The 14,246-nt window shown below is 43.9% G+C and overlaps 1 protein-coding gene across 1 annotated transcript; it reads right to left on the bottom strand.

The window, feature by feature from the left end:
* Window positions 1-7,282: 7,282 nt before the first annotated feature.
* LOC145417888 (neurotrophin 1-like) lies at window positions 7,283-8,110 on the bottom strand. Its single transcript, XM_080286506.1, has 2 exons — window positions 8,006-8,110; window positions 7,283-7,933 (listed from the first exon to the last, which is right to left on the bottom strand). Exons 1-2 carry the CDS (start codon window positions 8,108-8,110, stop codon window positions 7,283-7,285), a joined length of 756 nt encoding a protein of 251 aa, XP_080142632.1.
* Window positions 8,111-14,246: the final 6,136 nt, after the last annotated feature.

The following is a 14,246-nucleotide window of genomic DNA, read 5'->3' as shown; positions in this document are numbered from 1 at the left end:
CTAGCAAAGAGACAGAGAAGCTAAACAAGTCCTGCTTCCATAATAGGTAGAACAAATGACTGTCAAAAAAATCTGGGCTTGCCTAGACAGGGACTTCCATTCATAGTTTGCAGTCGTAACCTATGATGAGAGTAAAACATGTTCGACATTTATACGTTGCTGCTTCTGGCAAGGACAATGATGATAGATTCTGATTCCGATACTACTGATGACAGTGATGGTGATGATCTTACCAGCGCATGAAGAAGCATACTGATGGAGGAAAGAGGTGTAAGGAAAGAGTATGGAATCTATAGGCCATCCTCTCTCTTATATATCTGGGAGTCCTCAGTAACCTTCGCGGGGCAGAAGCGTGACCTACCATGCTTACCTTTGCCCCATCGTAACATAGCATAACATTACATAACAAGCGACAACACGAACCACCATACGCACACCTTCCCTGCTCCCCTTAACACAGCAGAACATAGGCATCAATAGTAAAGACGTCAATTATCATAAGCTCACCTTTGCTCAAACTAATACACCACGACAGACATCAACAATACATTACATAACAACTACGAATATTAACCATCACATGTTTACGTTTCCTCCTTGGTATTATTTTTCTTTTAATCAGAGGAAAGGGCGCGATACTAGATGCCGGAAAGTGTTAAGCACGATTTTATGAGATTCACTTGTGTATTTGTTCAGTGTATGTTCTGCAGGAGTACATGGAACTTCGATTCTCCTCTGATTCATGTTCCAAAAGATTTTTAAGACAGGGAAAAAAGAATCTCATGTGCCTCCTCACCAACTGTGGTTATGTAAAATGGGATTAGCATGAATGGATATAAGAAACTGGTGGAATAGGTAAATGAAAAAAAAAAAAAGGTTGATTTGACATAACAAAGAAATAGATAAATGAATACAGTAGAACAGGCAACAACAATTTATAAGCATTAGGATATCAAGGGGATGACAGATTAATAGATATAAAGTTTGACTGGTATGCAAAAAGGATAAACTAAGCCATGGATAGGGGATAGCAGTGACAGTACAGTACAGCAGACAGTGAGGTCGACCACACCCACCCTCCATCCAACACCTTATATCAGATCGCGGTGAGGATTCTGGCAGGGCAGTATGGAAAGGTGAAAACGTGTTATTTGAATCCAGGTCTTTCAAATGTTCGCTGAAAAGTCCACGCTCTCCTACCCTACTGCCCACTGCGTTTCCACTCGACTGCCATCCGCTTCTAGTTAATGAGAAGTAATATTTTCCAGTTTACGGAACACTGCCTCTGCCAACACGCCGCCAGGTTAATCAATAGACACATCTTTCCCTCAAGCCGGCAGTCCTACGCTCCTGCACTCAGTCTTACGCCAAACCCGCAAACGCCTGACCACCCATGAATACGTTAGTAAGCACAACGAAATGGTGTTTACCGTTGGCGTCACGCCTGCACTCAGTCTCAAGCCTTGGTATGTCGGCCTAAGTTTGAGCTTCTTTCCTCAAGCCTATCTCAGACCTTCTCCAATAACACATTTGATTACACATAAACCATGAAAGTACAAACAAACCATGCTTTGTGAGCAGATATATAATAAAACCAGAACATTTTGAAAGAAACCTTTTTCATATTCTCAAGGTATGAGTATTTTCGAAGGCTTCTATGAAGAACGAATTGATATTTCCCTAGGTGCTATAGCAACAGCTCTCCTACTTTTTGTCTTCATTTTCGTGTTTTAACTTTCTGTTTTTGATGCAAAATTGTTCGAAATAGCTAATATCTGAAAATAACTGCCGCACTCCGTCAGATGTTACAGGGAACGCCTCAATTTCGACGGTAGACGAACGTTACAGGTTTCAAAGTACTATACTGTTCACTGACAAGGAATTTAAGAATCTTCAGTACTGCATTCTTACTTCCTTTTTAAACAAATCTTTCTACACCAAAACCATACATAGTACCAAGATAGTGGGAGAAAGAAGACCATGATTTTTTTAGGGGGTACTCTCTGGCTGAGTAGAAGCACGACGCATTGGAGCTAAAAATTCGTAGGCGCGTCTCCTCCATACCCTGCCAACTAACGAAACTGCCTGAAGGGTCCATGGGCGATTCCACTGCCCTGAAAACCCATTACGGTGTCCCTGCATAGGGTGTCATGGAAGAAAAAGTTGAGGTGTGTGTGTGTGTGTGTGTGTGTGTGTGTGTGTGTGTGTGTGTGTGTGTGTGTGTGTGTGTGTGTGTGTGTGTGTGTGTGTGTGTGTGTTTTGCCCTACATCCCCTCTACCAACACACACACACACACACACACACACACACACACACACACACACACACACACCTTCACACGCGCGCCTCTACAAACCCCCGGCGCCTGAGTGTGTGGTTTCGGGTCAATATTTACACGATGCCAGCCCCTCATCACACGCCTTTACTAACCCACGACCTCGCCCATGTTGACGCCCTATAGTTACCTTAAGATCTCTCATAAACACACACACACACACACACACACACACACACACACACACACACAGCGGCGTTATATTGGCTCTCTCACTCATGCACACCGGGGGTAATTTTTTGCGTATGTATCACTCTCTGGCTCATTTACGTCCTTCTGGCTCACATACGTTTGAACTCTGTATTTATGTACGACGTTTTTGAGCCACGGGTGTAAGATGCGTTGTAACTTGCTCTATACACTGCGTCTGAGTAGCAATTATCAAAGAGCCTACACTGCTTGAAGTGAGGGAGTATAAGCTGGGTGACGTGGCTCCACCTACGAGGCGTGTGCTTGAACTAACGCCGCGTGTGCTTTTAAGTCAACATTGCGTAGGACTTAAACTGTCGCTGCACGGGGGACTAAAGCAGCAGCTGTGCAACGAGCCCAAGTCACGATGACATTGATTTCTTGTCCTTGTTACCCTTCATTCACATCCTGCTGAGCCTGTTGTCGCACAAAGAACAACAACAATAACAACAACAACAACAACGATGACGACGACGACGACGAAGACGACGAGAAAAGTGAGAACAACACTTCATTCCTCATATATCTTGCCTCCAACTGTCAGTTTCTCACGCCTCCCTTCGTTTCTTTCTTCCAGCCCTCACACTCTTTGCTAGGCTTCCTTCTGTCTCTCACATCGTCCGCTTCCTCACATAACCTCTCGATCCCATTCCCTCACTCCTCTCACTATCACTCAACATTTCTCACTTGCCATCACACCCATATTTCGCCTTGCCTTTCCCTATCATCATCATCATCATCACCACTGTCGCTACCATCACCTTCATCACAACCTCATCTCCCACAAAACACATCCCTTCCTCCAAGCTGCACCCATATCTCCTCTTCACCTCTTGCGCCACCACCACCTCACCCCCAACCCCTCACCTGAGCCCCAGTACATTAGGATGCTGCCCCATACCCAGTTCTCCCTACACGTCTCACAGACACGCCCAACACAGTCGACGAAAGGCATATCAAAAGCCGTATACTTCTTGACACGGAAAACTTAACACTTCTTTAACGATTTATTTTACATATTACTCCTTGATATTGCCTTGTGATGTTATATATGTCGCTTAAATGTTGGTACAGCTTGCAGCAGAAATATTCAAGAGGATTTTAAAATGTAAGTTGTTAAATAAATCGCGGACGAAAAGGGGCAACGAAATCTCCCAAGACAGAGAAAATGTGGCTCCCAGAGACTCCAACAAAACTGAACCTGAACGATCCTTCTCCACTGGGCTGACATTCTCAAACTAATGATCCATTCCTTGTCGTAACTTGGATGTGCTTTTTGGGAGGAAGAATCAGACTCATGGAAAGATTCTGCGTGCTCCTTTCGTTGCCCTACCTGCTTATGTTAATCTTACGACATGGAATTAATCGTAAGTTTGTGAACCGGGACCGAGGAGTGAACACATCCCTACCAAGCTCACAGCCCATTTGTATTCAGGGGAGCGAGTGGAGGTGAGAGGAAGGGGAGAATGTGAGATGAGATGTTAGTCCCTGATACTTTTCTTGTAGTAGTGTCGGAGATGGATTTTAATGGGTTTTTGTGCTACTAACACGGGATCTTGCGTGAGGTATTTGTACAGCTGTGGTTTATCGTTCCCTTAGCTCATCGCACTTTTCAAATTTTGTTACATCGTCTCGAAACACTATTTAAACATAATGAGAGCTTACCAAACTAATCAGTAATAATCGAATGGGTTGGAATAGACTTTTTTTTTTTTTTTTTTTTTTAGAGGAGGGGAAGAATGCATGATAAGATGCTTAATGTGATCGGCCTGCATCCCACACTGAAGTGAGGGTAGCAACGATGTAGTAAGGTCAGCCATGTTCCATCATCATCACATGTTTCAGAAAATATCGTAAAAAAACTGGGAGCTTATTCACACCTTCTCGCTTTCGGTTTTAATCATACGTCCTAACTCTCCCCTTGTGGTGGTGTGTCTCAGTGATGTATTATACTGGGCTGTGGTACTGTTAACATAGACTCCTGCATGAGATGTGTAGGCTAGAGTCAGGGACATAAATTCTGCTGAGTCTACTTCGCACTTGGGGTATGTTCGTTGCCATCCTCCCTCGTGCATCATATCAAGGAGAATCATCTGTGGGTGGCGAAACATACCCAGCCTCTCCCAGGTTGGAAATAACAGCCAACAAAACAATAAATAAGAGGCAGAGGAGGTGAGATATAAAGGAAACTTTTGTCTCCGACTGTACAACTGTGGTCATTAGTTCCTTTCCACGTCTCAGAAAGGTGCCAGAAGCTAATGGGACATCACTCAACAAATCAGCTATAATCACTTCGTAAAGAGAAAGGAGGTAATGAGAGTTGAGAAGTTATACTATTTTTAGGCTGATTGTACCTAAAATTGCCATCTTTCCTACTTGAATGCTAGATATGTAACAACAGGTTTAAAAATAGACTGTGATGCTAGAAACAAAGATGTGCTGTGGAAAGGATGTACAGTATCCCAGTAGCATTATCTTTTTCTCCCACGGAGCTACTTGAAATAAAGCTGCTTAAGTAACGAAAGTCTGGACAAATTTAAGGAAAAGAACTACAGTCTCTCAAATGCTCCTTGTACAAGAATGTCTGGGTGATGTACTTCAATGTAATTAATTTTGGTGATGTTAACATGGGCTCTTGTGTGAGGTTTACGTAGCTATGGTCAACAGTTACTTTAAGTCGCGTCAAAAAACTGACAGCATCGATTCAATTTCCTTTACACCACCTCAAACCAGTATTAGAATCTACTGAGATCTTTCTAACCAAATCAAAAATCTATACTCAGACGTGAAATAGGTTAGAATATCAATTTTCCATTTCAAAAAGGCAGAAATGAAAGACGCGAGCACCAAACTCCGTCACTAATGAGTTAAGAGACACGTTATCAATCTGCCCCTCTCCCTTGTTACCCCAATGTAATTAACAAAGACTCATTTCCCTCTTGCCAGACGATTAACCTGTTTACTTGCCGTGTTGGGTGTTTGCTGAGTGGGCCAGTGTACTTCCTCTCTTTTTCTCGTCTCTCAACCACCGTCAACATCAGACACCTTGACTTCTTTTCAACTAGATAGAAGGGGGTGGGGGTAGAAGGAGTGAATGTTTTTGATGGTAAGTGTGATGAAGAGGGAGTGTGAGTGTGTGTGCAAAAGTGAGAGTGAGCGAGGGTGTGAGTGTGTGTGCAAAAATAAGAGAGTGAGAGGAGAGAAAATGTGTCGAGGTGAGAAGTGTTGAGAGTGAAGAGACTGGACTGAAATGAGTAAAGGTGAGAAAGCCTGATTGAAAGAAGTGACAGGGGTGAGGGAAAAATGAATACAGAGATGCTGAGCAAAGAAGAAGGCAGTTATGCGCCGAATATGTGAGGAAAGCACAAAGGTGTGAGGAAAGAAGAGTGTTGCATGATATCAACAGGTGTGAGGAAGGATACAGGTGTGTTTGAGGGAAGGCAATGTCGACTGAAAAGGTGAGAGGCAGAATTGAGTGTATAAAAGAAAGATGTGCAATGGAATGAAAGAAATAGTAAGGAAATGTGAGAGCTGGAAGGGAGAATACAGAGAGAGAATAGTAAAGTGAAGATTGGTATATGGAGAAAAGAGAGGGTAAAGTATTTGCGTTCTACTTACATCTAAGATATAAAGGTAACATGAACACCCTAAGTCATTGCTTCAGTTTATATCCAGCTCATTATGCCTTTCACTCGTAGTAACAACATCAAGTAAAAAAATACAAGCTCTTTTGATCCGACGCTTGAAGGGATTGCAAGTGACAGTGATAGAGGATGGAATGGAGAACAATGGAGTTGTGATTATTTTATTGTTTGTGGGTGTGGTCAGGCCCTACTTCCATCTCAAGCGACCCTCCCCTCCCTCCATTACCCTCGTCCCTCTAAGGTAATGGAGGGGGGAGGGGGTTAATTAGGGCATATGGGTGTGCCTGTGTCCTCTTTCCTCTGTCATGTCACCGCCACCCTTTCTCTTTCCCCATAGGTGCCTCTCCCCTCCTCCGTATCCTTCACCTCAATACTCCTCCTTATTCACTTTTGTATCTTCACATTATGTATGACTTCTTTTACTCTTCTGCTTTTTGCTTTCCGTCGTAATCCATATGTTCCAGTATACTAACATACATATCGTGTATTATATATCGCCAGGTGTAATAATTAGTGATCTTATTATGTAAAACTTCCCTTTTTATTTGCAAAGTGGGAAGACAGATCATTAAGCTTAAAGTCAATGATAGGATGTGAAAATACGTAAAACGGCAAACTGTACAGCTCAAAGCATGGGCTTGAGAAAAAACTGTGTATCACAAAATAGACACGTGTTAGCATTAAATATCCTTGTTGTGTCTTGACGTGGACCACCATCCTCACCACCACCCACCCCAGTCCTGCCCAGTGAAGGTATGTAAAGCTTCACCATAACCTCAAAATACAAACACCAGAGGGAAGATCTTGTGACAAAAAAAAAAAAAAAAAAAAAAAAATGATTTGGAAATATATTTGGTAGACCACAGCAAATAGATATTATAGTCAGTAACAGCTTTATTTTTGTGAGGCTAAAAGAAGGTGGAAGGGTGGCTAATTGACAAGAAGAGATCAGGCGGGTTTACAAAAAAAAAAAAGGATCAATGGCCTATGAGCGAGCTGAAGTCGATTTAAAGATTCCAGAAAAAAGGGTATGATGCATAAGGTAGCAGATGTCGAAAGAAAATAAAAAAGAAAAAATATATAAGGAACTAACAACAGCTAAAGTTAATACTGCTATAATGAAGGAGCCATGAAGCAGGAGCAACTTGAAGGCAGTTTAAACGTCTCCACGGCGAAGGGGAAGATGAAGTCGTAGGGATCAAAGACGAGGAATCTGTGGTATACGAACTTCTGCACGCACTGGGTCTGGTAGCACGGGGGCACCAGGGGGCAGGAATCCCCGGGGGCGCCAAGACACTCCTCGATACGGGCGGATTGGGTCAGGTTCTCGCCGTAAACCTCCACGTTGTTGACTATGACGCGCCACCTGCCTTCAGTACTGACGGCTCGCAGCGGCTGGACGTACGTGGTTTCCGATGGGCACAGGTAGGCTTCTTCTTCCTGGGTTTCGACGCCTTGGACAGAGTTTTCAGTGGTCAGGATGGTGTCAGTGTGGAGGATCTGAATGCCGTGGTAGTGTTGGTGAAGCGCGTGACGGATTTCGGTGTGTGGGTAGTCGGTATCCTCAAGGCACCAGGATTTTGTGGTATTGTGGGCGCAGGTCGGGGTTTGGTCGGTGTGGTTGGGTGTGTGGATGGGTGAGGATCTGTAGTAGGCGTAGTAGGGGGAGTGGGCGGCCAGGAGCGGGTCGGCGTCGGCGTCAGGAATGGCGTCTGGTGTTGCGACGGCTCCACAGCACAGGCCCGACGCTAGCACCACTACTGCCTGCTGGAACGTTATCTGCAGTTATCATCATCATCATAACCAACATCATCATCATCCGAACTCCTGCTGTACCACACTCAGAACACTCAACATAGTGATTACCAAGTTTCCCATTATTTCATTGCAATTGGTAAGGTCCTCCGCCCGTCTCTCCTCCCATGCACTGAATTTATCCATTGTCGATATTGGGGTGAGGTCAGCAACACCCAATATATCTCTCAAGAACAGTCATGCCGCCACTAACAAAGCCGTATATAATAGGAAGCGTATACCAAGAGCGTAGCTAGGATTATATTTTACCGTTGTATGCGTTTATTGTTTTTGTCAGTGATTCCCATACCCTCTTCCTCATGGATATAAATAAGAAATCCTTTGCCAAGACAGTCCAATCGTTCAAAATAACGCTGAACCCTCTCACACCTACACACATCCCCTACCCCATCCTCTTTCTCAACCTTCGTGGCAGAAAATGCCTATCTACTGTATACTCTAGTGCATACCAGCTCTTTACAACACCAGATAATAAAGTGAAAGGAAATTAGCATTACTGATAGGTATCCTACTCTGTTTCCGAAACCTATTTTTATTTCCCATCCTATTTTATTAGCTGGACACGATGGCTATGATTACTTATTCAGCACAAGAAGTTTTCCTGAGTAGCATAACATTGTCTCAAGGTAACAAGAATAAAGTCTGAAATCAGGAATCGTAGAGTTTATATAGCCTGTTACTACCTTTCACTACGGCACGACTCACTATGACAGGACTCTGTGAATCTGAAGTCTGGCAGCCGTAACCATAAACATAAAAGATTTCATGGTGGTGAATGTCAGAAAACTTGGTAATTTTCCCAAACCCGTCGTCACCAACAACCTCTTGCCCATTTCTCTGGTCCGAAGATAACTAAGACACGAAGAGCAAACACCACTCCTCTCTCATAGTCTTATACATACAGAGTGGTCTATATTTTGCTCTCACCAACCTTGTGTGTTGCGGGAACGGCTCGCTTTTGTGTGTGTGTGTGTGTGTGTGTGTGTGTGTGTGTGTGTGTGTGTGTGTGTGTGTGTGTGTGTGTGTGTGTGTGTGAAGACATTTTGATTCCTTCATAAAAATAGTATCAACCATGTAATTAGTGGACGTAAACAGACGACACCATAAAACACCAAAAGCGTTATCAGAAATAGGTCATGATTCAGGGAAGGCACTGGCAAAGCTGGTGTTACCGTCCCCGCAACACACGAGAACTGAGTCGCGTAATATATGGATCACCCTGCAAGTGTCATTCCCTACGCTCTTACCAAGCACATCGCCACAACCATCCTGTCCATGTCTCTGGCCCGAAGGTAACTGAGACTGAGGACCAACACTTACCTCCTCTTATATCCTTAGAGAGGAAGAAGAGAGAATTTCCTTGGCCATCTTCCTTCCCCCGGTGGCTCGGTCAAGGGGCGATGGCTGCCTTCACGCTCCCCTAAGGTTGTGGTGAACGGGGAAAAAATCGTCTGGCGGTAGCAGGAAGAAAAAGTATGTCGTTTCGGTGTCCGGCAAAAAATTTAATGTTCAGGAGAGTTTAAGTCTTTGCCTCGGGATTTCACTTGATTCCCTTCACTACGGGAGGGCTACCGAAACCAAAATACAGTTCTGTGATGGTATACTCTGTTCATTTTTACTAGACGTAAAACTGTCATCTTTCCATCTTGAATGCTCAGTTATATATAAAGATTAACACTAGAACATGATGCTAGTAAGGCTATGGAAAAGACGCAGAACCGTAGTATTGCGTTTTTTTGGTACTGATATGCGGAAGATAGGCTGCAGAAGGACGAAAATCTCCGGGTTAAAGCGATTGAATTGTAGTAAGATGGAAACTGTTTGATGCAGTGGCAGCCAAAAATATTATACTGTACGTCCTAAAAGCTTGGTACTCAGGATGGCTGGATGGGGTTTGTGCGGCGGAGTGAATTACAAGGATGCAAAAAATCAGGAGAGAATAAGGGGTTGGGATTAGTATGCTCATCTCGTTCTTGCAATGGTAAGCGTGAAGTAAACCCTCTACCGTATGGAGCTGTAGGCTGATAATTACTCTTCATTTTCCAGGGTTATCTTCTATGCCTCTTGAACACCATAAACCTGCATCTTAGTTACGGCAGGAAAAGGGAGAGGGGAAAAAGGGCCCTGGCCGCAAAGGTGGTGGATCTTGAAAGTTTTGACTCTTCACTACAGGATGATCTTCAGAAAATACGGTCTTAGTAACTCGCTGAATTCGATGCCATAGTCAGCCTTCTCTGTAGTAGCCTCAACATCACTGTTAGGTCTGTTGTTGTTGTCTGCTTTCCTATGTACCTTTTTGTAATCTTTTCTATATAAGAACTATCAGTCCCCACTGGTCTTCTTTAGATAGTGTGGAATTTACAGTAGACAGATTACAGGAACAGTCATCGCAAGGAAATTAAAAAAATTTCCAGCATCCTTAGACTTGATAGTTTTAAGTTAACCAGTGAAGTTCAAGTCAAGCGTTAGTTATTTCAGCATCGCCTGACGATTTCCTCAGCTTCGAGGTGACTTCCCGTAGAAGGTGATCAAGTTTTAAATTCTTATGCCAGAAATAAACTAAAGAAGAAAAGGAAAAGATGGAAAGTGAACACTCAGAAAAAGACAAAACCAGAGACGAATGTTAAAAAGGAAACAGAAAAATTAAAGTCCTGACTATAGAAAATGGAAGGACCCAGAAAACTGTAGCTATTTAAGAAACATGGGGGAGGGAACCAACTTAGCCATAAAGGATTCCGTAAACAGAAAAAAAAAAAGAAGAAGCAAAAGATGTGAAAGGAACCGAATGAGGGCAAAACATGGGGCCAAATAATAAACTGAGAAAAATGAATATAAACTACAAGGAAAAGAATCAAAACGTAGACAAATGCTCGATAAAAAATGAAGTAAAATATGAAAAGAAAATATAAACAAACTGAAAAGATCACAAAAGCCACCATAATAGCCTGTCTTTTAGCAGTGAAGATGCCTAGTGTAACTCATCTGCCGCCTCCTACCTTTCCTTGAGGTGCAGGGCCGTCATGCTTACCTGGCACACTGAGAAAAACTAAACCAGCAGTCATCATCACCACACTGACCACCCCAACCTCAAAAGACCCTCTCTATCCTTAGATTATCACTCCAGTACAAGCCTTTCAAGTCTCAGTACCATGGCTATTTCAGTCTTTCCATCCTTAGACCATTTTTACCCTTAACAGACAGATGAACAGATAGATAGATGGAGAGATATTAGATAGATAAATTGATAGATACATAAAACAGATAAAAAGACAGACGGAAAGATATAGATAAATTAACGAAAAACTGCCCAAAACGAGAACCCTCCAAAAACGATCGTTAATATACCAGCAAAAAAAGACAAAATAATATTCTCTCAATAAATTCCAAGTTCAACACTTACTCAGGGCAGAAGGAGGGCTCCAGCGCTGGCGATGCGAGGGCGGCGAGGGGTTATGACCTTACCTGGAAAGAGATACATAAATAAATAAATACTCAAATAAATAAAATAAAAATAAAAAGGGTTAGAACTCACGACTATCTTATCCCAGTTTGTTTTCAACTTCACCCTCGCACAGTCGAAAGGCATTAGGGGTCTTGCTGTTTTATTGGTTCAAAACTCCACACTTATAAACGCATTAACCCTTTAGAAGACAGAGGGTTCCTTGAGCTTAAAAGGAACTGTCTGGAAGGGTAAACAATCTCTGACTCCTATGGCTCACTCAGCTGAATGAAATCTTTGGCGTTAGCATGAAAAGAATACTAAAGTTCCACCAAAACTGAGAGGGTTAATAACCAGGATCGTACGTCTGATCTTAGGGTAAAAAAATTATCTTAAGATATTCGTAAACTCGCATCCCTGGCCTGGTGTCTCATCGTAAACAATAATTTAATTTTTCCCCGACGTGGTAATTATACGTGAACGCCAACCACCTTGTTAGAATAATTACTGGAATAAAAAGCCTGGTTTATCGAAGCTCATCTGGAAAGCAATATGAGAGAGAGAGAGAGAGAGAGAGAGAGAGAGAGAGAGAGAGAGAAAGAGAGAGAGAGAGAGAGAGAGAGAGAGAGAGAGAGAGAGAGAGAGAGAGAGAGAGAGAGAGAGAGAGAGAGAGAGAGAGAGAGAGAAAGAGAGAGAGAGAGAGAGAGGGGTGAAGCTATGGGTGGTTCTTCATATTTGCTTTCTCTTTTTTCTCATTTATATTTTTTAGATTTTCACTTTGCATTGGTCTTTCATTTTTCTCTCTGATTTGTCTGTTTTTCTCTACTATTTTTTTTTTTACTGCAGTCAAGCTCTCTCTCTCTCTCTCTCTCTCTCTCTCTCTCTCTCTCTCTCTCCACCAAACCCACCAATATCAACTGACAGAACTGGCCCACTAATTTAAGCCAAGAATTTAGGCAGGCAAATTACTAGCATTACTGTTCTTAAGGATGGGTATCAGTTCTTAAAGTAGTGTTCTCATGCTCAGGGCTACTTGTCGTGTGTGTGTGTGTGTGTGTGTGTGTGTGTGTGTGTGTGTGTGTGTGTGTGTGTGTGTGGAGAGAGAGAGAGAGAGAGAGAGAGAGAGAGAGAGAGAGAGAATCAAAAAATGGCAAACATCGAGCTGAAGGGGTTTAGCAGAGTGGGTAGGATCCAAAAGCCGAAAAGGGAGAATGAAAAAAAAAAAAATCCAGCCCCACATTAGCTACAGTCGCCTTTAGGGGTTTTGAATTTATGCTCTCACAGGAAAATGACCTTCACCTCGACTGGCGCCTTAGACCACTACCCCACCAGTCAACCCCAGCCTCTCCCTCTTCACCAACTCAAGCTTCGTTGATTCGAAATACGGTACGCTTGAACAACCACCACCATCGACATCACATCAATACACAGCCCCATCCTTCCTTTAATCTCCCCTATCGTGAATAAAATCGTCTGGAAGCAGTAAAAATAAACTACAAGAAACCCTACCCCCCCCGATAACATTAACCCCTAACCCACCCACCCACACCACCTCGACCAGATCAATACCCACTCCAAACCTTTCATTACCAACATAATTCTCACTCCTTTTATCTCAATCACCCCTCATCATCTTTCAGTCTACAACCTTCCACCCGCCTCACGCTCACTTCTACTACCTACTCAGCTATCACTACAACCGCACTACCTTCCATCTCATCCACATGGCTCTCCACCTCTTCCACTACCGAAGCTTCTCACATCTTTCACACTCTTTTCTCACTGCTATTCTTCCACTCTATCCACTGACACCTTCCACTCTTTTCAGCAACCAAAACAACCCCCACCCTTCATATTCCACTACCTTCCACCTCACCCACTAGCTGAATTCCACCCCATCCACAATATTTAACAACATCCTTACTCACAACCATCACAGTACCCACCCCGTTCAGCTCAGTGTCTTCCCTCTCACTTTCCTCCTGTCAGTCTCGATTACTGTCATCCTCTCATCCACTCCCTCCTCCTTCCCCACTCTCCCCCTTCTCTCATCCCCTTCCTTCCCCTTCCCCTTCCCCTCTTCCCCTCCTTCCCCTGAATTACCCTCCTCTTTTCACCCTCCATTGCCACCACCCTCTCATCCTACCCCCCGTCCTCCTTCCCCTGTTCCTCCCCTCACTCCCTTCCTCCCCCTGCCCCTCTCTCCTCTCCCAGCTGGGCAGAACGCCAGTGGTCATGCACGCCCATCCTCCCCTTCTCCCCTCTCCCCCTGCTCCCCTTCTGTTCTAACCTCTCCTACCCCCCTCCATCTCGTATTCCCTCACCCCTCCCTTCTTGTCCTCCCCCCCTTCCCCCCTCACCTCCTCACGCTGTTCTTCCTCAACTTCTTTTCTCCTTCCCGTCTTCTCCCATGCCTGTATTTCTCTACACCTCTCTCTTTCTCTCCATCCCTCCACCTCTTCTTTCTCTCCACCCGCTCCACCCTCTCCTTTCCTCCACTCCTACCTCTCCACCCGCCCTTCCCTTCTCCCTATCTCACTCCCTATCTATTTCTCTCTACCCCCTCCTAACCCCAACCCCTCCCTTCCCCATTTTTAACCTTCTGTCAACCCAGATAAATATACCCGTCAGGTACTCTCTCTCTCTCTCTCTCTCTCTCTCTCTCTCTCTCTCTCTGCCGTCAACCACTACTGTTATTATTCTCTGTCTGTTGGTACTGGGTGTCTCTTCCACCACAACAGAAAGGCCACCACAGTAATACCACACCAGCTCTCTACCACAATGCCTCCCCACCACACTATCCATCCACCAGACGATTCGATA

This window comes from Coenobita brevimanus, chromosome 14 (assembly GCF_032717465.1).
Source record: "Coenobita brevimanus isolate Jiangsu-jjx chromosome 14, ASM3271746v2, whole genome shotgun sequence".
In the NCBI taxonomy this organism is placed as follows: Eukaryota; Metazoa; Arthropoda; class Malacostraca; order Decapoda; family Coenobitidae; genus Coenobita; species Coenobita brevimanus.
Note: the sequence above shows the minus strand (reverse complement) of the source record. Positions and strands in the feature narration are given on the sequence as shown.

Coding starts and splice junctions, on each gene's coding strand:
- LOC145417888 (XM_080286506.1), bottom strand. CDS start 8,110: ATGGATAAATTCAGTGCATGGGAGGAGAGACGGGCGGAGGACCTTACC. Junction 7,934..8,005: donor TGTTGAGTGTTCTGAGTGTG/GTACAGCAGGAG, acceptor ACGTTCCAGCAG/GCAGTAGTGGTGCTAGCGTC.